The 26,593-nt window shown below is 39.5% G+C and overlaps 1 protein-coding gene across 2 annotated transcripts in view; it reads right to left on the bottom strand.

The window, feature by feature from the left end:
* Positions 1-26,593, bottom strand: part of ITGB7 (integrin subunit beta 7) — a 603,012-nt gene that overhangs the window by 128,075 nt on the left and 448,344 nt on the right. For both annotated transcript variants that reach the window (XM_044083856.1, XM_044083857.1), the window contains exon 7: positions 25,893-26,051. In XM_044083856.1, coding sequence (XP_043939791.1) covers positions 25,893-26,051 — 159 coding nt within the window. The remainder of the gene's footprint in view (positions 1-25,892; positions 26,052-26,593) is intronic.

Here is a 26,593-nt window from a genome sequence, read left to right on the forward strand (position 1 = left end):
TTAGATTGGGAAGACTGAGGGTGGTGGAGTCTTCATTAAGGACAGGCACATCTCCAGACTGGTTTGCTAGCATGATGCACTGGAACTACTCCATGTGTAACTGGCAGTTGGTAAGACACCCATCCAAGTTATAGCCACATATAGAACCCCCCTCCATGACTCAAGACACCCACTCCTCCTACCTGGATCTACTTGACTCCATCAAGATACCCCTTCACACCCAGATCCTTAGTGACGTCAACTACCCCACCATAGACTGGATAATGCACTAGACCAGCTTGTCTCATCCCCCACAAGAGGAGATAACATTTTGTACTTGATTCTCACCAACATAGGCGACCGCTGCACCACTTGCATGGTATGTTCTTTCCTGGTGAGATCAGATCATCGGTCTGTCTCATTCAAAGTTGTTATACCACCCAATACCCCCTGCCGTAATCAGGCTAAAAAACTTCTCAAAAACTGACACCACGGCCCCCTTCTGATGATGCAGACAACTATGCTGAACAGTACGCAAGTGCAGTATACAAGCACCTGTACAACTGCATGGACTCAGCTGTACCCAACAGAATTTAAACCTGCCCCTCAAGGAAACACAAACCTGTCTGGTCAGCATCCTCTATCAACAGGCTTTACAACAAAAGGCTGAAACTGTTGTCCAAGGGTAAAAAGGGACAAATTCCAAACTGGAAAAAGTCCCTCCTTAGCCTCAACAACTAATTAGATCACTAGTGAAAACCTCCAAAGTGAATTATGAATCAAAACTAGCCATAGAAACAAGGGAACCATCAAAGCCTTCTTCAATTACATCAGGAACCTCCATGGCAAAGCCCAGGTTTGTTCCGAATTAGTATTTAATGGTATCACTTACACTGATCATGTTGACTTATCCAACCTGCTAGCAGATAGGTTCAGTGCAAACTTCACCCCCTGTCCCCCCCAAAGGCCCTTTCAACATCTCCAATACTTGTCCCGCACCTCACATCCCCATAGGTCAAATGTACAGGCTGTATTCTGTACCAACTCCAGCAAGACCTAGCTTCACCATTGAGCACCCTATTCAACCATAGCGTAAGTATAGGCTTCATTCCAGTAGATTGCAGAACTGCCATTGTCATCCCCTTGCACAAAGGTTGTGCCACTACTGACCCTGGAAAGTGTCTCCACATTAGCTTGACAAGTCTGATCTGTAAAGCCATGGAGCATATTATTATGTATCACATAAACAAGGACATAGGCAATCTCCAAACACTTGACCCCACCAAGTTCAGATTCGTCAAAGGCAGAGCTTGCTTGTTGAGCCTGGTTGACTTCTTTGAGACTGTCACCAAGGCCCAGTACATACAGCTTACCTTGATTTGGCCAAGGCCTTTGACACAATCCCCCACTCAGGCATCATTGAAAAGCTAGCACAACTTGGTGTAAATCCCTGTCTGATCTGGTGGGTGGCAAACTGGTTCACTGACGGGACCCACAAGGTCAAAATTGGCACCTCCACCTCTTATAGCAGACCTGTCATTAGTAGAGTTCCTCAGGGATCTCTCGGGACCCCTACTGTTTGGCATCTAATTCTCAGAAATCCAGGCAAAGACAAAAGGCCAGTGGCTGACCAAGTTTTCAGATGACTGTAAGTTGGGTGCTGTCATTGACTCCCCAGATGATGTTAACATACTGCAAGAGGGTCTCACTGCAACAAATGACTGATGCCAAAGTCATGGCCTCAAGTAAAATTCAAAAAAAGTATCATCATACCATTTAGCAAAAATATGGCCCCTACTGCTTACCACATCAATAGCTAGCCTTAAGTACACAACCTGTGGTGAAAGACCCGGGCACGATGGTTGACAACAATCTCACATTCAACCATCATGCAGTGGCAGTGGTCAGAAAAGCCTTTTACTTGGTTCACCTCATAAGTAAAGGGATTGCATCCAGAAAAAAGAAGTTTATTGCCTCTCTATACTCCTCCCTCATCAGACCAATAATTGAGTTTGGTATGTACCTCTCCAAACATCTGCACCAACTGGAAAGGCCACAGAAATACCTCACAAAGAGAATCCATGGCCTCCAACACCTGTCCTATGTGGACAAGCTCAAATCACTATCACTCTACTCTGTATCATACAGATTGCTCAGGGATGATCTCTGTCTCGCCTATAAGGCAATCTCGGACCCTGCCCTACTAGAGACGCTCCATATCTGCAAGTCTAACACCTCACGCATTACCTGCTCAAAAGACCTGAATCTATTATGTGACATCAACAAAACCTGCTAGAGAGACAGCCTTGTCTCCCAGAGGCTGCCCTCATCTCTGGAATAGACTTCCCATACACGTCAAACAGAGTACCTTGCTGACCCTCTTCAAGAGCAACCTTGATGAGTGGATGGGAAGTCACAAATTTGTCCCAGGGGTTCCACGTGTGTCCCTCATTGATAGGGCAACATGTGCTAACTGAGGTTTCTTTTTTGGGGATAAACTCATAGCTGGCTTGTAAGGGCCCCAGGGACATTAGCCTAGTAACCTCCTATAATCCTACTGAAACTGATTTTTAAAATGTGTGTACTTATATGAAGACTGCTCCCATGAAAACCATTTTGGTAAAGCAGAATGACCAGAAACAATGTACTTCCAAAGTCAGTTCATTCTTTCCCTCAAAATCAGTAACAGCAGAGTTAGTTATAAAAAGGTGTGGGTTAGGGTCTTCTCTTTTATAATGGGGATGCAGAACTTTGCCCTAAAAGAAAAAAGCTTTAAGATCCTGACCTCTGGCCAAAGCCTGTATGGAGTTTGCATTTTCTCCCTGTGTCTCTGTGGGGCTCCTTTCACCTCTCAAAAACATGCTGAGTGTTTCAACCTCAAATTCACCCAAGAATGGATTTGTGGGCAACATGATCTGGATAGTGCATATTGGGAAAAGAGCATCAACTGTGGTGTGCAGTATCTTGTAGATAGGAGAACATGGATCACAGAGTGCATTGTGTGAGGACTAGCCACTGAATGGTGTAAAAATTGGCTCAAGGTGATTTAGTTGTGTTGACTAATGTCACCAAAAATGGGCATGTGTGTCTGCCAGTGATAAGTGGACTAAGGACCTGGCCTACTCCGAACTACATCATGGACCCATGCTAATCTGGCTAGGGGTCTATGTGCCTTTCTTGGACAGAGTGTGTCCATCATAAAGCCAAGCAGCCATGTATCAATAAACTACTGCCTGCCTGCTGTGCAACTGCCAGCTTGGGCTACCTGGAATAGCTCTGTTGAGTAAAAGCTAGAAGTAAAACCAATCAAGCTGCCAAACATGAAGTACGTTTGCTAAGCTTAGCAGAGGTTCACTGACAGGAAGGAGCTTAAAAGTGACTGACATAATGGTAAGAAGGAGACTGGACATCCTCTTTATACAGGAAACAAAATAGAAGATCAGCGCAGACAGACTAGAAATGGCGTAAGAACTGTGGTGAGGAACAGACTTCAGAAGACAGTGAGGGATGTCTTCAGAGTCTGTGACAGACTCATGTCAATCAGACTCTAGTGTAAGGATGAGGCAGTATTCATAATCCCAGTCTATGCCCCATGGCAGGAATATGACAGTGAGGAAAAAGGTACATTCAGGCAGTAATTGCAGGACATAGTAGATACTGCTGGGCAACATGAGTTGGAGTTGATAATGTGGGACTTGAATGCACATATCGGGACAGGCAGAACAGGATATAAGGACTGCCTGGGGCCACATGTGTGGGGTAACAGGAATAAAAAGGAGAGGCCATTCTAGACTTCTGTTTGGCAAAAGACTTGATGATGGCCAACACATGGTTCAACAACAGGGACACTCCTAAAGATCACATACAAGAGTGGCCAACATGCAACTTGGGTAGACCTCCTCCTAGTAAGGAAAGGGTGAATTCTCTCTCTCAATGTCCTATTAGTTTTATCAATGTAGAATGATGTACATGTGCAACAATATGCCAAATAAACCACATGTTCAGTTCCACAATCGGCATGTACATTAAATCTGAAAGACTGCCTTTGATTATGAATATTGGGTGAGGCTGTTGTGTGTGTGTGTGTGTGTGTGTGTGTGTGTGTCTATGTGTGTGTGTATGGTGGGGCCCTGATAAATTACCCTGCCCGGGGCTCCATTTGACCATATTCTGGTTCTGACCAAAAGGTGACCTTTGCATACCATATAGAGCCTTAGCAGACCCTATTCTGTCAGGGAACATGTGTTTAAACCGAACTCTGTTCAACTGGCAACAGCATGACAGCTTTATTGCTGAAAGTCACTTTCAGTGAATAGATAGTGTATCCTTTCTCCACTGGTATGCGACAGTGGAGTTAATATAGCTAAGCTGGGGTGTATGGGGGTCTCCCTCCCCATGGCAGAAGCTAAAAACATATGCACAGAAGGCATTTTATTTTTCATTGTTTGGTCCGTTAGACAAATAGCAAATGGTAAATAATCTTGAATCCTTCTGCCAGACCTATTACATATTCGCATTTGCAAGACCAATGGTATCATAAACACATAGTCAAGGGATCTCAATCTCTTTTGCAAAATAAATAGAACATGGTGTAGGGATAGGTTTGTATAACAGAGAGTACCACTTCTATTTAACTGTCTTCTACTTCATATAAAGTAATTTTCTTACTCTGTTTAAACATAATTTGAATGGATGGGTAACTACACATTCACTCCTGGTTTAGCACCCCTGCCCTTCATGGATAGGGGAAACATGAAAAATGTCACAACATATCCTTGTTTGGCCCTTCTGTGGCTCATTCACATGCAAAATATAAGGGCTAAAAACTACCATAGGAATGTAAGACTAGGCTTCTTACGATCATCACAGATCAGTAGCTTAGTAAGTACCTATAGACCTATGACCATTTAATATTATAGCAATAACTCACAGCTGGTTGTGGGTAATGCTGGATTTACCCATGGTTGGCTTGGTTTGCTCATGAGGGCAAAGCCAGAGTGACCAAAGCTGACCGTGGGCAAATCCAGCATGACCCACACCCAGCCGTGGGTTATTGCTATTATACATTGGTGTTAGTTTGTGTTGTGTTATCTTTGTGTTGTTGTTATTTAGGTTTTTGTTTGCTTTACTTTGTATTCTTCCACTTTTTGTGAGATAAAATAGTCCACACTTTCAGTTTGTGTTTATTGTTTATTTCTGATTTAATTTAAATACAAGTTATTATTAATTTTTCAAAAGATGTTAGGAAATAATTATATGAGTAGATATAATTTTAAAGCTTTTGGTATGTCTTCATGTTGTAGTTTCTTTTACATTTTTGTATTGGTTCTGACTTGATGGTTGTCTATGCTCAGATGCAGGGATGTCGGGAAGCGTACTAACTGTACGCACTTCAGTACAGTTTTTGTAATGGAGGGGTAGCAAACAGGCACTAGGACCCAGGGCATACCTCTCAACCATACTTGTGTTTTTTTGCACTTCCACCTCCCTGTAATCGGCTGACCAGGACATTAATTTTCTTGTAATTAAAAAAAAAAAAAAAATGTTTTTTTTTTTAAGGGTGTTCCTCTTTAAGAATGCCCTTTGAGCAACAGTTGAAAAAAAAAACAAAAAAACTCTGATGTCTTTAAGGAAGACCAGTGTTTGCTTGTGTCGCACTAAAACTGAAAGCGCAAAATTTTAAAACTTCTGTTGCCTGACCCATGCAAACGGAAAGTATGAAATGCCTCCTGGTCTTAATCTTTTTCCCCGACTTTCTTGCAGGTAAGGAGATGCTGATATATGTTGCTGGGGGGATTTTGTTTCCGCTCTGCTTATGCTGGGAATCGGGATCGTGTTTCTCTGGATGTATGCTGCTGAAGAATTTTGTTTTATTTCCGCTCTGCGTATGTTGGGATCATGTTTCTGTGAATATATGCTGCAGAGGGAATTTTGTGGGAAAGTCACACAAGCATCCATCTCATGAATTAGGGAAACGGCAAGTAAAAAATCAGCTAAAGCAAAGTAACACACTTTAGACTACAAATAAGGAAGGTCAGTGTAGACGAACCCATGTGTCGCAGGTAGGACAACTCAATTCTGAGTACAGATAAGAGACAGCACTGAATCACCTTCAGTTTCTGAGTATCAGGAGGAAATGGCTTAGTTTTTAACTTAAATTAAAATAGATAATATTGCACTGCTTTCACATTCTGAAATTAAGCATCAAGGCAGTTCAGTGGCTTAGAAATTTGTAAACTGTAAAAAAACAATAATAATTTTGGTACTGCAGTTAATTAAGAAAAAGTTTTTTTTGTTTATATGTTTTTCTATATGGTTGCTTTTCAGAAAAAAAGCCTAGATCTGTGTTGTCTTTGGATAAAAAAAAAATTGAATACTGGTGAGGTCAGTGAAAGAAGAGTGTGTTTAAAACTCATTTACAAGACTGGGAGACATGACTCTGTCTTTTAAGAAGTTGTTCATTTATTTATAGAAAATAATTCTAGAAAAGTTATAAATTGTGTTTTAAGAAAATATTCTAAACAGGCTTGCACACTACTTAGGATTAAAGCTGTAAAACATAGAAGATCATATGCTGAAACAGTTTCCAATAATTGATTTGTGTCTATATGACTGGGTGCATTTTAAATTTAGCAACAATTTAGAAATGCATAATGTGTTCTAAAGGCTTTTGGCTATGCAGTAAAAACATTAAAACATTGTCTGGTTTAAGCTGGATCAGAATCCTGACACAAAAATATCAAAAGAGGTAACGTAATTAGCAGTCTGGGCATTGAGCCTAGTGGACAGACAGATTTAGTCACAGCAGGTCAACTGGCATGCATACAGTTCTCTATAGCATGTTTGCAACTTACTGAGTTGATGGTTGTTATGTCACTGTTGAAGACATCAGGAATGAGTATTATTGTTTGCGCCAGCTAGTTTTATGTAAAAATGTCCAGAAAACTGCTAACAAGTGAATTTACATAGTTTCATTTATTCAGTATTTGTTGCTCCATTAAGGACTATGCAGTTATGTCTGTTTAGCTTTAACTGAGACAGGAAGGGGAAAGGTTAATGCTGACCACCAGCAATTTTAATAATACATCAAGTGAAGAGGCAGAATCAAGGGTGCCTGCAGGCAGGGGCAATTATCCTGATTTTTGCCTCATATTATCAGTTTGTTTCTCATAAAATTGTTTGTTTCTGGCAAATCATTGAGGACCGAAGTCAGAAAATAATGGCAGACATTTCAGCTTTAGACTTCATATCTTTCAGAAAATGCATACTAATGCAAAACACATTGTTCTATCCACTTTCTAAGGAGGACTAGCAGGTTGCTATGTACGGATTCAGAGTATGTCAGCACTTGACTGTTTTTATGTAAGGCGATTAGGTGCATATTTCACATGGTCTCCATTCTTTGATGGATTTATATGTTCAAAACACAAAGCGAGGCTGTTACTTGAACCCTGACTTGGCACAACACAAGGGCTTATTTTTTTTGTGAATGATTTTTATCAGCTGCATTGGATGGAACATTTGGTTGAGATTTTAAATATGCTAAATGTAAGTAATGTGATGGGCATCTTAAGTTAACTTTTACAATGATAAGTTATCATCATGCTTTCAAAAGTGGTCTTTTTATAAACAAGGTGGACTGGGAATTATGGTTAATAGTGGAATCCTGTGGAGAAATGCACCATCTTCCAAAGTGAGACAAGTGTGTGAATTTCATTGATGTAGCATACACTTTGATGTTTTTGACTTGCAAACGTGAGATGAAATTCAGATGTTTTTGGTGAATGTTGCTTGTTTTGAGGACGATTAAAGAAAACACCAGAATCTAGGTGAAAACTAAATACAACCTCACTTCTTTTCAGGAGCTGTGAGTGCAACTTTGTAGCATGCTCACTTTTATTAAGTGTAAGAAAGTGAAGTACTCGAGATGTGTACGATATTTTAACTATACCACTGGATTATTTTATGTTATGTGGTGGGGATGGTGTTTCTTATGCAGGGGGTTTATACTCTGCAGAACCACTGACTCTATTAAAGTGCCAAGTCCCAAATGGGAAAAATGCTTAGTTAATAAGCAATTGTTTTTTAATAAGTAATCTTCATAATTAATAATTGTATTTTAGTTTTTTGTACAATTTCAAAGTTTGATGCAGTTTCATATGCTAATATAAATAAAACACTATTGTTCTGGTTATATTTCGTGTTTAATATTTTGTCTGTTCTTCAATTTGCTTTTGAATGTTGGCATCCCACATTTCCATCGGATTGGGTGGGGTTGCATAATTATGTATGCAAATTTTGTTAAGCAGCGTACAGATTTGTGCCTATTTTTCATGGGCCTTTATCCAGATTTTTGATGTTTTCAGGTTGAGAGGTATGCTGTTGAGTCATTTGCAGATCGTAGTAGTTTTGCTGGGTGAGAGGCTGTATGCATTTTAGTTATAAATATACTAAAGGGTAAAGGTTCTAATGTTATTTATTATGATGTTGACAGCTCCTCGGCTCAACATACACACTGACGTAACTTGTAAATCAATTGATTGTATTGTTGGGCATAGTTCCTTAAGTCTAAGAAAGAGCAGGGGGTATAAAACTCTCATATGCTTTGGATAAGTCTAAAAATATGAATGCTAGCATTTTACCTTGATTTTTTTTCTGTAACAAACATACTTTATGAAAGTAAGTAATGCTGTTCCTGTGCTATTGCCTGGCCTAAAATTATGACATGTTGTGAAAAGTAACTTGTTCTTTGCAAGGTGGTTGTTCAGATGTATGTGATCATATTTTTAAGTGTTTTAGATAGATAGGACAAGATGGCTATAGGTTTGTAGTTTGCCAGTTGATGTGATTTACCACGTTTATGTAAGGGGAAAGCATAGGATTGTTTTTAGACTACAGGGATAACCTCTACTGGAGAAGCACTACATTTTTTTTTAATTTTCTGAGTTTTCTTTCTCTCTGTAAACTGACATGCTGATAGATAACAGTGCAGGATTCTAACTGCACTTGTAATATCGATTATATAACAGTCTCTCTGTCAGCAAACTTACAAATATTTAAGTACTGGAGTATATGTGTGAGTTCATTTGTGTATGTGTGTGCTTCTTGCAAGAAAAAAGATCTGCTAAATGAATATTAGTTAACTTTAATTTCAAGGCATTGTAAGTCTGTCTTCCCTTTTCATATTCCATCTCTGACTTAGCACCTTCAGGTCAGATGTAGTCTCATCTCCTGCTCATACTTCATTATACCCTAAACTTCTATGAGATATCAGCTGTTTTATAGTATTATACAGCCATAGCTATACCTGCAACACAATCATTAAGATTATCATTGTTTGTAAGTGTAACACTGATTGCATAATGTTTATTTAGATTTGGCTTCCCTATACATGGTCAGAGTGAAATGGCTGGAGCATTGGTAACTTTCAGAAAAAAAAAAGATGACGCTTTTCCTATAGGAAATCATTCCCACTTCCCAGTGCAATTTCTAATTGTGGTCCAGCAATGATTCACTTCTTTAGGGAGATTTCTCCTTTCTTCACATTGGTGCACACATAGAGTTGGTACATATAAGGGTGAAGGGGTGCTTGCTCCTCTCCAAAATCAAGAAAACATGAGTGTCTTTCCCATTAGCTTTTTGTGATTTTATTTATTTATTTATTGTTGGAACTTTGAGGATGTCTGAAGTTTTACTAGACCTAGACCCGTTAATCTAGTGTTGTTCTTTTGGAGCTTTGAAGATTTCTGAAGTTTTACTACACCTAGACCCGTTAATCTAGTGTTGTTCTTTTGGAACTTTGACGATTTCTGAAGTTTTACTAGACCTGGACCCGTTAATCTAGTTGGGACAGTCAGGAAAGAAAAGAGCAATCAGCTTGACAGATTCCTATGCAAGTGCAAGCCAGCTAGCAATGACTGACCCAGTAAGGAGCAAGAAGCAGTTTCCTGGGGTCGAGGGTTTGCTTCTCTCAGTATCCACTAAAATGGATTGTACACTCATGAGGGGTCATCTGGATTCAGTTGCACTGTGGTAAAGTTAGCCATAATTTAAACGTGGTAAGCTACTTTATGTGCTTTTCCACACTTGAACTGAAATATCCATTTTAGTTTTATTGTTTCATCATATAAATGATTAGCATCCTGGCATGTATTTTTCAGGGATGGGAGAGAGAGCAGCACTGTGAAAGGGATGTGGCTTGAAGAGCGATTTGTAAGGGGGTGTGGGCGGAAATCAATGTGCTGATGTGGGTGTGGTTTGGTGGGGGGGGGCAGCAGACTGCGAGCTGTGAGTACAAATGTTAAAATCCTAGCTACACCCCTGCTCAGATGTTGGCTTGAGTTCTTGTTAGTGTAGTACCTGTAATGAGAGATTGTGTTTATAGTTAGTTTTATGTTTATATATATGACCCTATATCTATCTATATATGTATATGTATATATATATATATATATACATATACATATATATATATATATATATATATATATATGGTTTTAGTTATATATAAGTATACATTTTGTTGGGTTTCTATGTTGTAGATGTTTATTGTTCCATAGTTATAATTTGTTGTTTGTCTTGTAGTTTTTCTGGTTTATTTTCCAGATATGGATGTTCTGTGTTACGGACTTTCAGTTTTTTTTCTTGGTCCGTTGTCTGTTGTATTATTGATATTACCTTCATGTATTGGAGTTTTTGGTGTTTCTTGTTGTGTTCAAGATATTATTTTTCCCCATGTTTTAAATTCATCTACTGGTTGGTAATAGGAACGTAGTGATGATGTTCTTCATACCACATTGCTGCAGTCCTAACACTTGGGTAGTCCGCTGTCCCAGTTTTTGCCGCATGGTCCGATGCAGAAGCAGTTTTGCAAGTGCAGGTTGGCGTTCTGAGATTTTCGTCGGAGTTTCAATCCAAGTTGGCTAAGTAGGGAATATTTTGGTTTTCTTGCCTCAGTATTTTACGGATGTCAGAAAAGTGAATAACTGTATTTCTTGTGGGAAACAGATACCTCATAGGGATTACCATACCTTGTGTATACCTTGCTTAGGGCCGGCCTGACGTTGTTGGCTGTCGCTCTTGTGCTAGATTTAACAAACACACTATAAAGAGAAGATTAGATTGTGCCAGGTTAGTTTTGGGAAGCGGTGTAATTATAAAATGCCGTCGGATGCTCCGAAAAGCGCAAGGACAAAACAGCAAAGCCTAGGCTGGAAGAACCGTCCGCGGTTCTTTAGAGTGGAGCCAGGGTTCAGCCAGAAATTTCTTTGGAATCCCAGGGAGAGACTTTATTACTGCAAGATGTGACCTCTCAGGAGGTAGGCCAGGCGGAAGGGGCTTCTCAGGTAGCTGTTCTTCCCTCCCTTCCTAAGGTGGTTAGGCCTCCCTGCTGTTTCCAAGGCTTCTCCCAGGGGCAGGCCAGGTTTTGTTTCAGGTGTTACCCCTAGTTCTTCAGGGTCTGTACCTAAGAAGCATATGCTTAAGATGGCAGAAGATTTGATTACAATGATTAGAGGTTCTATGCCCCCTCCTGATAAGAGGCCTAGGGTGGAACCTGAGCTTGGGAGTTTTGAGCAGTGTTCGGATGCTTCTGAGTCTTGACTGAAGACTTGCAGGAGTATTCCCTTACTCTGATTCTGATGTAGATGATTCTACTCCTTCTGCTTCTCCTCCTGAGGATTTTTCATTTTCAGAGACTCTTCATTCCATGAGGGAGCATTTTAAATGGGAAGGTCAGGATTTCTCTGATTCCAGGAAAAGGCTTAGGGAATTTTTGTTTCTTCCCCAGCATAGGCCTTTAGCTATACCTCCTGTTCTAGATGTGGTGGAGGATGTTTTTGCAGAGGCTTCTCTGAACCCTGACTCTTTGCCTCCTGCTCCAGTTAAACCGGATAGATATTATAGGGTGCCTGAAGCTCATAAGTATCTTTTTAAGAGTCCTAGGGCAGACCCAGAAAATGTTTCACAGGGGCCTAAAGGTGTTAAGGCTTCTGTTGTTAAAAATCCTGTTCCTCCAGATAAAGAGGCAAGGGCTTTGGATAGATGGGGAAAGAAAGTGTATACTTCTTCCACTTTGGCCATGAGAGCTTTAAATTGCCAGTTTCACATGTTGAAATACCAAAATTATCTCCTTTCATAATTAAAGTCTAAGGTAGATGCTTTGTCGGAAGGTATTGAGTGTAAAGAGTTGCAGGATTTAGTTCATGTTTCTGAACAGGTGGGTAAGCATTCTTTGCAATGTGGTTTTGATGCTGTGCAGGCCTCTTGGTGGCTGCCACTGGTTCGGTTCTTCGCAGGCACGCCTGGTTGAGGGATCAGAATTTAGCTGAGCATGTGAAAACAAGGATTTTAGATGCTCCTTTACAATCTGATGTGTTGTTTGGTTCGCCTGTGGAAGCAGTTCTAAAGAAAATGGAAGACAAGGCTAAGTCTATGCAGACTGTTAAAGATTTTTGCAGGTTCAGCCTCCGTTTAGTAGAAATTGGCCTACCAAGGGGTGGACATATCCTGCTTATGATTCCCAGTCTAGGGGTAGGTCTAGGCGTGGTAGGCAGAGCTCAAGGTTCTTTTAGGCCTAGAACAGGAGTTCACCTGCTCAGTCTTCTAGTGAGGGCAGGGGTCAGTCCTTTCGTAAACAGACCCAATGACCTGCCTTTTCAGCTGCCAGAATCTTCTCGTCTGGCAGCACCTTTGGGAGGAAGGTTGGCACTTTTCAAAGAAAACTGGAGTTTAATTACCCAAGACAGATGGGTATTGGATATCATTCACCACGGTTACAGGTTTTATTTCCATACCTTGCCTCCTTTCAAAGGCATGCCAGACATTCCTCCTCAACAAAGAAAGAGGCTCACAAGCAAATTTCTCTGTTGCTCCAAATAGGGGCCATTCAGCGGTTCCTGTGCCAGAAAGGGGCCTAGGATTTTATTCTCGCCTGCTCCTAGTACCAAAAAAGGGGAACACGTGGCGACCAATTTTGGTTCTGTCTATCCTCAACACTTATCTGGACATTCCCAAGTTCAAAATGTTGGCGTTACAACAGCTTTTACCTCTGCTGGGCAAAGATCACTGGATGGTAACTTTGGATCTCAAGGAAGCTTACCTTCATGTTCCTATCAGACTAATTTGCAGGAAGTATCTGCGTTTTCGAGCTGGGAATTCTCATTATCAGTTCTCTGCATTGCCCTTTGGCTTATCTACTGCGCCCAGAGTATTCACAAAGGTTCTGGCTCCAGTGATAGCTTTCTTCAGGCTAAAAGGAATACAAATCTATCCTTATTTGGACGATTGCCTGATTCTGGCTCAAGGAAGGACGTGCTTCTTCAGCATTTGGAATATGTGATAGCACTGCTAAGATGCGTAGGGTATTCTGTGAGCGAAATAAAGTCCAGTCTAGTACCCTCTCAAGACATGTGCTTTCTGGGTGTGAGACTGAATACAGCAACCCAGATGGCCCTTTTAACCCCGGACAAACAAAAGAATCTTTCTCTCTACTTCCATCAACTATCTCATCAGTCCGGGCTGACTGCAAGGACAGTCCTTCAAGCCTTAGGGTTCATGGCATCTTGTATTCTGGTACTTCCCAATGCCAAACTGCATATGAGGAAGCTACAATGGTATCTCAAAGATGTATGGACACAGCACTGCCAGGATTTGGACACTGTCATTCAAATAATACCTTGCATTCAAAGGAATTTTTGTGGTGGGCTCAGGAATGTCACCTAAACAAGGGACTCTCTGTGACCCGGCCAGAGGCGAGTCAGATTCTAACGACAGATGCCTCAGACACAGCTTGGGGAGCTCATCTGAATGGAAAGTGGATACAAGACAAGTGGCCTGCCAGACTGCAGCATCTACATATCAACATGAAGGAGATGTTAGCAGTCCAGTTTGCATTACTGGCTTTCAAGGATTTACTTCTTCCAGGGCAGGTGTTGATTCTAACAGACAACACAACTGTCATGTGGTACATCAACAAACAAGGGGAACACATTCTTATCCTCTATGCAGGCAAGCAATGATTTTGTGGGAGACTGCGTTAAGCTTGCAACTGAATCTTCAAGCAAGGTTTCTGCCAGGAGCACAGAACTCCTTAGCAGATGTGTTAAGCAGGCAAATCATGGATCCCCATGAGTGGAAACTGGATCTTCATGTATTTCAAACATTGACAGTGTCATGGGGAACTCCAGACATAGATCTGTTCGCTTCTCCACTAAACCACCAGCTGCCAAAGTTTTGCAAGGTTTCATCACACAGCCTGGAAAGTGGATGCTCTTTCTTTCAGTTGGAAAAATCTTCATGTGTATGCCTTTCCACCTCTGCCTCTCCTCCCAAAGGTACTCCTAAAGGTCAGACAAGACAAGCCAAGGATGATTTTAATAGCTCCAGATTGGCCTCGGCAGCACTGGTACCCATTGCTGAGGAGTCTGGTAAGGAAGCCTCCATGGCCCTTACCTTTGATTCCACACCTATTGTCTCAGAAGGACGGGCATCTACTCAATGTCAAGCTTCACTCTCTTCATCTAACAGCCTGGCATATTCTGTTTTGAACCATAGCAGGTCTCAGCTTCCTCAACAAGTTTTGAATGTGATTATGGAAGCCAGAAGACCTAGTACAAGGAAAGTGTACGCAGGAAAATGGAAGATATTTTTATTTGGTGTGCAGCAAAGGATTTGGATGTTTCTGAGCCAAATTTGAGTGTGGCTCTTCAATATCTTACTGAGTTATTGGACAAAGGTTTGTCTTTCTCTTCCATTAAGATTCATGCTGCAGCAATTTCAGCTCACTATGATTGTGACCCACCATTGTTTTCTCATCCTTTGTTCAAGCAATTTCTTAGAGGGGCAAAGAATATAAGACCCCCGTAGAGCTCCTACTCCTGCTTGGGACCTCAATTTTGTGTTGGAGAAACTTACTCTACAACCTTTTGAGCCTGCGGCTACTGCTGAGTTGAAATACTTGTCATGGAAGACTGCTTTTTGTTGGCCATTACTTCTGCAAGAAGGGTTTCTGAATTGCAGGCCCTTATGGCGGTTGAGCCTTTTCTGATTTTCCATAAGGATAGGGTATCATTACGTACTAATCCTTCCTTTATGCCTAAGGTGGTTTCTAGTGTGGCTTTAAACCAAACTATTCATTTGCCTACTTTTTATGCAGATCCCCAAAATAAGGGGAAAAGATTTTGCACACTTTAGATGTACACAGGCAGTTGCGTTATTATTTAAGCAGGACTAAGGATTTTAGGCAGTCTCAGCAGTTGTTTGTTTCTTTTGCTTTGAGTTCTCAGGGCAAGCCTGTGTCAAAACAAACTATTTCTAAGTGGATTGGGTTTTGCATTGCATTTTGTTATTCCCATCATGGCAAGGAGATTCCAGCTGGGATTAGGCCTCATTCCACTAGGGCTACTGCCACTTCAACAGCATTTCTAAGGGGTGGCAACTAAGGATATTTTGGAGGCAGCTACTTGGAGTTCAGTGCATACTTTCTCTAAGCATTACCACCTTCCTCTCTACTCTAAATCTAGGGCTGGTTTTGCCACAGCTATTTTGCAGGGCATGTTGTCAGCTCCTGCTTCTTTATGATTTGCCAGCCTCCCTTACCTCTGCTTTGGGATTCTACCCAAGTGTTAGGACTGCAGCAATGTGGTATGAAGAACATAGTACAGTTTTGTACCTACCATAAATGTAGATGTTCGAAGATCCACATTGCTGCAGTCCAATTCCCTCCTTCCCCTCTGCGTTTAGGGGTGGTTGTGTGGGTGGGATTGTACCTTTCTGACTTTGTATATATATTATACATATATTTGGTACAGGGGTGTTTGGTGTGTTGTTTTTTGGTTTGGCCTTATCTTTTTAGGGTCTTCTGACATCTGGGGCAAGAAAAGACTGAGGAAATGACGTCGGTCATGCGCATTTGTACCCTGATGTCCTGACGTCAGACTAATGCGCCTTGACCGACGTCAGCCTTATACTTTGGTATTCGGGCCGACTGGGACAGCGGACTACCCAAGTGTTAGGACTGCAGCAATGTGGATCTTCGAACATCTACATTTATGGTAGGTACAAAACTGTACTTTTCACTTTTATGCCCTGTCACAGTCATTATTTGTTGTGCTTCCATCCCTGATTGTGACAGTAATGTTACTGTTGTTGCTCTTAAGGAGTGGTTTGTGTATCTCTTTGATAGGTTTGCTAGTTTGCAGATTTCTGGTAACATTTTTGAAAGATAATTTATTCCCATCGGTTGTTTCAATTTTGTCAAGTACATGTTGTGGATGTCTTTTTGGGTGGAGGAACAGTGCTTTTGTATTAGGTGGCCTTTTTTGTAAGTATTTTTTGAAACATTTTACAGGACATAAAGGGTCTATGCGGTTTTCAAACGCAAATCCTCTTAGCAAATGTTTTGTAAAATCATCATGTTCTTTGTGGCTTTTTGTATGTTCGTTAAAATTTTTTGTTACATATTCTGTGCCATCTGTATCTTTCTTTATTGTAAAACTGTCTTCTATGAGGTATCGTAGTCCTTCATTCCCACATCGTGTGAAGTGTAGCTGTATATCAAACCAGACTTTTCTTACAAGTCCATCTACTGTGTTTGGGGAAAGTAATTGGCTGTTTCTCAGTTGAGTTATTTCTTGTATTGTGAGTGGGTGGTGGTGTTCTGCTGTATCTTTTCCTTGTCTTCTGTAATTTTTAATTGCTGACTTAAATAAGTTATTTGCATTTGTTAGACGTATATCTGTTAATATGTTAATGTTTCTATTTATGGTGGGTTGTTTATATATCTGTTAAGTCCTGCACGTAAGGATAAAAATGCACTTATTACATATTCTTCTCCTTTTCTGTTTCGTACTATAGCATAGAATTCTCTAAGTATTGTGTTTACGTTTTCTGGTGTAATAGTGTGCAAGTCTATGTTGTAGTTTTTTTGTTTTTGCCAGTTTTGAAATATGTTTATAGCCCACTGTATTTGTTTTCTTGTACTTGATGCTTCTTTTTCTAATTCTAGTGTTTCTATTTCTTTAGGAGTTTTTTCTGCATGTCTTTTGTTAGGTTTCTGTGTGGAATAGGCTTTTAATGTTTTTTTTACCTTTTTGAAGTGTATGACTTGTCATACTGTTGTCTTCTCTATGGGACGTGTTATGGTGTAGTACTTCCTCTTCTTGTAGTTGGAGAACTTCCTTGCTTGTTGATGGTTTCATCGTGGTGGGTCTACTTTATTTACACGAAAGTGTAAAACCGCAAATACATATGGATCGAACCATATGCATCGAAAGTGCAAGCCGTCGAAAACTGTAAACGGAAATCTCCGTAGGTGGAGATTTCCATTTACTTCAATACAATGCGATCTCGGAGTTAGTATATTTAAGTAGTGGGGGGTGTGGGGGTGCATGGGGGCTTGCCCCCCCCGCCTACATCTTTTTTTTTTTTTTGTGTATTTTTTTACTTTATTAACTTTCGAAGGTTTAAGAGTTCGATGCATATGTGTCGATCTTTATACATTCGAACTTTTGAATGCTCGAGTTAATAAAGTAGACCCCATCGTGGTTTCTGGTATCTTGTTAAATATTTCTTCAATTTCACTATCACTTATTAGTTCAAAGTTTACTTTAATTTTTTTTTATTTTTTATATATGGGTGTCTCTTGTTTTGGTGTTTTTTCCTGTCTGACTTTGTAGTCTTTGTGTTTAAGAAGGCTTGTGCAGGTTTTTGAAGGGATGTTATCAGACGGGCAGGTGGTGCTGGGTAAAATACAGTTTAAGTACTTTAGAACGTGATAACATGTGCAGTTATATTTTATTAGTCTATAGTTATGTTACAGTTCTGGTCCAGTTTTAATGCACAACAACTTTTAAAAAGATCCTTTAATGTAGTTTTATTAATTGGTCACAAGATGGTGATGTAGTATGTGGTTTTAGAAGGCATATGCTGGTTGTGGAAGTTACATATGGTGTGTCTGTTTAAGTGTGTGCTATTTGCAAAATGGTTCTTATGCTAACTTTGAGGTTTAGGGATATATAGTCATTTACTTGAGGGAGGCACTCTGTGGGTAGGAGTTGTGAGGTAAATAGGTATGTTATATTGTTTTGTATTTATCACCAAAGTGAGGGTTGTGACTTTTTCTTTGTACATCTTGTATTTTATGAGTGTTTTGTGAGATGGTGTGCGGCTATTTAACTTTGATTTATAGTGAGTGCCATTATGATTGTATTCACTGATGTCTGCAGCTTGTATATGGGCTCTGAAAGTACAGCGTGAATCATTTCTAGGATGGGGGGGTGGTGGTAATTGTAATGGCTTTGTCCTATCTTTGTATGTTTCTGTCGTTTAGGTTGAATTTGATCGCAGTAATACTTGGGTCTCTGATGCAGTTTTTAGCAGGCAGCGAAATATGGATTATGGAAATGGGGATATGGTTAACATAGGAGATGGTTTGCTCTCCCGATTCTTTGCCCGCCATTCTGACTTGTACTGCTTATGGAATAGTGGAGCTAAATTGAGGCAAGTGCTTTTTGTTTGGGAGGGTGCTGCCTTTATTTTTAATGCATACCTTTTAGGGTTTTGTAATTGCATGTAGCTATCGCAGGGAAAATAAACTGCAATGTGGTCCCTGTGTTGGAAACCACCAAATACAGCATACGCTTATTTTCTCTAAAATATACTGTCAAGTGAGTGTCAGTCTTTGATCAGAATTCACGCTGCTACAAGTGTATTATTTCTAATATGTTCCTGCTTTATTTACAAAAAAAATGTCTTACAAAAATAACGCTGCTGGGGAAAATCTATTATAGCTGGCAAGTTGAAGTCTGTAAAAGATGTAAGATCTGCTACTGCCTGTAGTAGGGTAAGGAAACTAAATGGTCTCATTTTGGTTAACAGTTTAGATGTTGCCAGATTGGCAAACTTGTTGGAGGATATTCTGTCAAGTGTCTGTCTGCACTGAATTTTTAAATGGGGGGGTTGTTTTAAGTTGCACTAGTCTTTAGTCCATAGATTTTAATAAATGCAGATAAGGGTAGTCCAGTAAGTAGAACAGTCTATGTACTAAATGGGTATAGTAGTTACTACTTACAGGTTCTCAAGTTTTATACAGTCGTTAGGGGAACAACCACGTGGGCCTTCACAAGGTAAGCTGTACAACCAACCCAGTTTTGTCCCAGAGTTCTTTGGGTGAAGTTTGATTTTAAACTGCACCCTCCTCTGCACCTGCAGTGGGAAGAGTCACTTGAGTGACCATAACAATATATTTAGTTAACTGTTAAAAAACAAATACCAATAGTACTCTGATCATGTTGTAATGGAACTAATACTGTGTACGTGAGAAGTTTGATACATTAAAGCAAGGAGCAATGCCTGCTTGCAGGGTGATGGAAATGTGCCCCACAGTACTAAACCTAAACCTTAAGGTATGATGAGTTACTGCTTCTGTCATACACTTAAACTTCGTTTCTCTGGAATTCTGGACAGTTCCTGAAATAATGGGAAAGCTCAAAATAAATGATTTTAAATATTACACTCATCAGCTTGAAAAATAACTGAACTAACATTTTAGGTCAACATTTGAGCCCCAATATTTGCATACACATGAAACTCTAGTGTTGTCTGACATTATTCTTCGTTTATCAGAAAAAAAACACTTTACAAGAGACAGCAAAATATGAAGGGCAGTTGGGGAAGTTGACCAAGTGGATGGGTAACAAATTTCACTCCAGGGATCATTTCAGTTGCACTACTGGATACGGGCAATTTGAACTAACATCGGGTGGCACAGTACCTGGGTACATTTTTTTGGGCTAGGCTTGTAAGGGCTCCAGGGCCATTCGCCTAGTACAGACCTATGACTCTAAGAAGTATGAATGTGAGTTCCTGATTGATGCACTTTTAATTGCAAGCAGAATGACTCTGTGTGGTAGTGGGATGAAGCACGAGTCTTTAGGAGACGGCCTTGTTTTTTTCTGTTTAGAAGTGTATGGGCTGGGAGGAGGATCATTCGTGAAATAGTGCGTGCTCCCTTCTTAAAGCTGAGTTTTTGAGGCATTTGGGTGCTTTTGTATATTGTTTGGCTGTAGTTAGCCACTGCGTCTGCTTCATCTATTTTTCTTCACGCTTTCTTTGCAAATGTGCTTTAGTACCGCTGTTGAGAATGTGTGTGTCATTTCAGCAGCAGTACGAAAAAGGTGTAAAATATTTCTCTGATATTGCCATTTGTCTTGCAACATTTTTTTGTTTAAAACAAGGTTTGCATTTCTTGAATTGGGGCATGTTCGTTTATTAATCATAGTGACGTTGGTGTAAGTGCATTTGTTGGCCACTGGTTTTACATTTGGGAGTTTACCGCAGATTAAGGCTACGCTTGTCTAATGAGTTCAAGCTCTTGATTTATTGCTTTTATTGTGTCATTTAATGACAAAGAGAGAGTCATTCTGCTTGGCCACGAGTGCTGCTGAAAAGTACGGAAAGGAAGTTTTAATATAGTGAGAGGATCATTTTGTGGAGAATGTTGGTTATGAATTCTGTATACTGTATTCGCGGCTGCATGCTACATTAGCGGCCGGAATTTTTAGTTTGGTTACTTTGGATTTACAATGTGCACGCTGGTTGGATTGGCCAATCAGCATGCACGTTTATCAGCTTTCCCGAGTTGCCATTATATAATATTTAATTAAAATCTTGTCACATTATTTGATTATGGAAGTCAGCACAATTTCAGACAAGGATTTTTGACAATATTATTTTTTTGAAAGTCTGAAATCTTTAGTGGCTTATATGTAAGGTATCTTCCTCATCTTTCCATGGCTGAGAGCTCCATTCTGACCTTCAGTGATTATTTCTGTGGAGTTTTAAACATCTGCAAGTTCACCCTGTGTCTCTGCGGGTTGTCTCTGGGTACTCCAGTTTCATCCCTCTTCCCAAAAACATAGAGCTCGTGTGGGTACACATACTCATAGACATATAAAAATATGGTATAGATACACACACACACACACACACACACACACACACACACACACACACACACACACACACACACACACACACACACACACACACTATTTATCCTTGCCATTGTGCTGTGAAAGCTGCATAGGGTATCTTCACAAATATTTAGATTACAGTTAGGAGAACTCCAGGTGCTCAGTGGTGTCAGAGTAAACTAACGTATATGAGAATGCCATTTAAGAACACGTTATGGGGAAGATGTCTTTAATTATGCTATCGACTATTCTATATAAGGAATTATGCACATACAAAGGTCAGTATCTTGTGATTTCTCTGATAGCAGGACTTCCTGCATTGCACTCTTGAGGTTTATTTTTCTGTGTGGACATAATCCACCATACTTCCCTTTACTGTACATTATTACATGATGTATTGCATAAACTGAAGTAAGTGCTGTTCAGTAAAGTATATTTGGGGACATACATCTTCAAAGCCAGTTTCACTGGTAAAACAGTTTCAACCAGTTCCACCGTGAACCCTAGAAATGTCAGTGTAATTAATGTATACTGTTGCTCATCTAGTCAGGTTGTAATAGATGAGCCTTTGTGAGTTCTATTCAAGCAGCTTTATTATGTACAAACACATCACAATTGAAGCTTATTAACTTTAACTTAGGTAACTTATATACAAACTAGCTACATTCATTCTTACATGCTCACTCTCTGGCTGCACTTTCAAAATGGCACTGATAGCACGTGCCTGCTATTTATATATGCATGTTCAGTCCTTGATATGCTTCTTAAAGACACAGCACACACACTCTGTTCCACATATACCAAGCAAAATTCATAATGTATACCAAGCAAATGTTTATGAAATGCAAAGAAAAGGTACTTCTGTACTAAATTACTTACATTTATAAAATGGCTTAAAAAGAACCACTGTCATTAGTTAAATCAGTAGGTCCTTCATCGCATTATTTATGGCTGTTATCCAACTAAAAACCAAACCAGAGCAGTAGACAAATAAAATAAAACTGTCAAGCATTAATAACATTGAATTCAAAATAAGAAAGGAGGTATGCCAAAGAATTTGCTTTGAGAAAAAAAGTTACCACCATGAAGCAGTGGCCACACAACTGGACTCTAAAGCGCAAATATATATATTGAGCCAGTCTAAACTGTGTCAAAGTGATTTTCACATATCTTCAGATGTGTTTTTCATAATTGGCTATTTCTAGTTATGTTGCTGTTTATAATCTGTTTAGCTGTACCCCATGTCATGCTCCATTGCTTGAAGTTACTGCTTTGAGTCCTCTTTCTTCTTTCTTGTTAGCGGGGTTTCTGCCTTATTGATCCTAGGTAGAAGGTTGATTACTTGGGTGAATGCATACAAAATGACCTTATGGACTTGAGAAGCAGAGTTGGTGATGAGGTCCATAGCTCACGTGACACTGAAGTCTCTAGTTGATAAGCATTTTATATTATATGTTACTGATAACTAATTTATTGGGTCTTCTACCTATGTTTTTCCTAGTCTCGGGGAAAGCAGATGCTATCAGGGATTTTTTCTTGGCTTCTGTGATCCATGTAAGGAGAATAATTTATTGTCCCTTTTTTAATTCTGGGAGTTTACATGATATTTAAAAACAATGTAGCTTATGGTGGGATCTTAAAATCACATACTTCTCAACTGTCCAGATTTTCACAGACTGTCCAGATTTTTGCCTCATATTCTTGGTCTGTCCCTCATAAAATTTTTGGGTTTCGGGCAAATCACTGAGGGCTGAAGTCATTAAATAATGATATGCATTTGAGTTTCAGACTTAATATCTTGCAGAAAATGCATGCTAACCGTATATCTCAAGCTCTTGGTGCAAGAAATCTGGACAAAGCCTGAAATAGTCAGAGGGACAGAGACCCAAAAATTGGGACAGATTTTAAATATCGGTCTTATAAACTTAGAAAGTTGCTAGAGTAACAGGATTTGTGTTAGCATTCATTTTCTGAAGGATATAAAATGTGAAACTCAAATATGTGTCATTATTTAGTGACTCCAGTCCTAAGTGATTTGCCAGAAAACCACAAATTTTATGAGAAATAGACCAAAAATATGAGGCAAAAATCTGGACAGTTGAGAGGTATGATGCCAATATAAATCTTATTATGCCAGCAACTTTCTAAGTTTATAAAAGCAATATTTGAAATCGGTCCCTATTTTCAGGCCTTTGTCCCCTATTATTTTAGGCTTTGTCCAGATTTATTTTGCTAACAGGTTGAGAGGTATGTAAAGTCAGGTATGTAAGACACAAAATACAGTATCAACAACAATGGCATGAAGTATAAAAACATTAAAAAAGTTTACTGCATATTAAAAATAAAAGCAACGATTTTTCAGCCGTTTGCTACTTGATCCAAATCTACAATTAGTTTGCTGAAGTGTCTCCTTTTGCACTGCTAATATTAAGAACTGATTTGATATGTTTAGAGTTTGTCACTTGATATAATTCAAATAGTTCTGTAGTTCTACCCGTATTTTTTCTATGAATGCGAATCGTGCCATCTTTTTCTGGTTTATCATTTGTTTTGGCATCCAAAAAGTAGCATTTTTGTCATCTACCTTTACTTATCAAATACATAAATGTGAAGTAAAAAGTTATTATAGATCATCTGCAAAAATAATAAACAGAATTCAAATAAGAAATCAGTTTCTGTTTAAAAATGAAGCTGTGTAGCTGAACTGAACATTTTGGGTTAAGGCATTAAAATGGAATGAAAATGTTGGTTAACATAACACAATGGTTAGAGACATGGAGCTCTGACCATGACCCAGATGACTTTGGTTTGATTAGATGCCCTGGTCCTGGTGGAGTCAGGCAGACAGGAAGAGGAGTAAAGTGAGGTGACCTGCAAATTTCCCCCATGCAGAGGGAATGGTGTAGGTGCTTGATGAGAACATGTGGTAGTGCAGTTTCTCTGGTAGAGTTTAGAGAAACCACCACCAGTGAGTATGGGGAAGGCAGTGCTGACTGCTGGCAGCACCACTTGTATTAGTGATGGACAAGCAGTAAGGTCAGCTCCTTTTGTGGCCCCTTCTCTTGGGAACTGACCGTACAGAAAATGGTGTAAGGCAAAGAAAACCTTGAACAACCCCTGATTTCTGCCTGAATGATGGCCCTTGCTGGTCAATCCTTAACCTGGTGATGGGGAAGAAATGGGCAATATGTATATATTTATATGTGGTTCACGTGTGTTTTATCAAATATAGATTTATTTAATAAATGCTAGAGGTGATAGAGATTGTCGAGTGTTCAAATTGACTCACAATGGTTCAAATAAGACGTAGGGTTAGGGCTGGGTGCAGGAGCAGGGGCAGGGTTATTGTTAGGGTTAGGGTAAGCATGCTTTATTAAAGTGATACAGGGGGGCAAAGCTTTAGTAATACTTGTTTGCCCCTACCTTAACCCTAACCCTAAACCTTACCTAAAAAACCCTTCCCATAACACTACCAATATTCAGATGAATTAGAAGCTAGTGTTATGGACGGATTTCAGTATTGAGATTGGAAAAGGAAATTATTTTCCTTTTTTGATCTTTTGTAAGTCTGGTGTTTAGGGTTTTGGATATAGTGTATGTTTGACCTTATTTATATCAGTTTTTTTTTTTTTGCTTTTGACATTAAATTCTATCATGCATAATGTATGTGTGTGGTGAGCTGGGCATGGTTTGGGGTGACATATGGGCATTTTTTCAGCTGCTATTGTGCTTCCATAGGAGAGGAATACTGCAAGAGTTCTGTGTTTAAATTTTTATGTGATGCAAGTATGTCCTGCATTAATAATTTCTGCTGTGAAAGTATAACTGTAACACCACTCTTGTGAATGGATTACTGTTTCTATATACTAGCTGTGGCCATGGTGCAGGGGTGCATGCATGCTTTTTACAGACAAACACCATAAAATATGAACAGAGCACCAACAAAACATCACCTGATATGAAGAGAGCACCAAACAGAGGATCACCTGATAAGAACATAGCACCAACAAAGGATCACCTGATATGAACAGGGCACCAACATGGGATCACCTGAAATAAACAGAGCACCAACAGAGGATCACCTGATATGAACAGAGCCCCAACAGAGGATCATTGATATGAACAGCGCACCAACATGGGATCATCTGAAATAAACAGAGCACCAACTGAGGATCATCTGATATGAACAGAGCACCAACAGAGGATCACCTGATATGAACAGAGCCCCAACAGAGGATCATTGATATGAACAGCGCACCAACATGGGATCACCTGAAATAAACAGAGCACCAACTGAGGATCATCTGATATGAACAGAGCACCAACAGAGGATCACCTGATATGAACAGAGCACCAACAGAGGATCACTGATATGAAAAGAGCACCAACATGGGATCAGCTGAAATAGACAGAGCACCAACAGAGGATCACCTGTATGAACAGAGCACCAACAGAGGATCACCTGATGATGGCTGCTAGTAACTAAACAATTGCATTATTAGAATACATGCCATGATCATGCTGATTGAGGCAGTATTAAACTTTGTGCTCAGCATGCATGCAGACAATATATGAGTTTCTGTTAAATGTATACATTATTTATACAAAAGCATTTTTTTTAATAATCCTACAGTTTTATGAACTGGAAATGAAAGATGATGTTTCATAACAAAACCAAGGAATTTTGTAAAGCAAGACAAACCATTGCACATTATATTTATGGCTTCCCCATTAATAATATTCCAATAGTAAAAATCTTCCACCTTACTTCAACTGCCTTCAGGTTTCTTATTTTCTTTTGCTATCTCCTTTAATAACTACACAGATGATGAACTGGCAAAATCATACTGTGCAACATATTGTAAACCATCTAATAGAACATCTTTCATTCTAACCCAATTTCCTTTGTGCTCTTGCCCCTTCCTGTTGTGAGTTACTCACTAACACATTGCTTTTTTCGTATAGTCCTTCCTTGTTCAGATGACATCTTCCATCATTTGGGAGGTAAATCCCTCCAAGGCGTCCATCTCCTGCTATATGAAATGTATCATCCGAAGTAAACACTAGGAGCCTTGTTACATTCCTCCAGCCAATTTCTTCCTAGGGTAGGGGAAAAGAACAATTAATAAGTAAAAAAATTTGTGATGAAACTATAAATACTGAAGTAAGTGGGACATTCATCTGACATTTCAGTCTGCAAAATATGAATGAGTAAATCACAACTGAATAAAACCTACATTCTTTTCACTAGAACAAAACGTGTCACTTTTGTGCCACTTTAATAAAATATCTTTATTGTAACATGTTAACAACCTAAAATTACACAGAATGCTGTGTGTGTGTGTGTGTGTGTGTGTGTGTGTGTGTGTGTGTGTGTGTGTGTGTGTGTGTATGTGTGTGTGTGAATATATGGATAGTTATATAATGCATAAGACAAATGCACTGATAGTGTAATGAAATAAAAAGAAACAGTGAGGTAAGTGGACTTTCTAAGTGAAATCTCTACGAGATATGAATGAGCAATTAAACTTACAATATAAGCATGCATTCTCATACAGAAAAATATTTTTACATTTTTGCCTCTAATAAATTATTTTTTGTTAGGAACAATATTGATGTTTTAAAACCTTGAAGTAACAAGG

This window comes from Protopterus annectens, chromosome 9.part0 (assembly GCF_019279795.1).
Source record: "Protopterus annectens isolate FY-2018-M chromosome 9.part0, PAN1.0, whole genome shotgun sequence".
Lineage (NCBI taxonomy): Eukaryota > Metazoa > Chordata > Ceratodontiformes > Protopteridae > Protopterus > Protopterus annectens.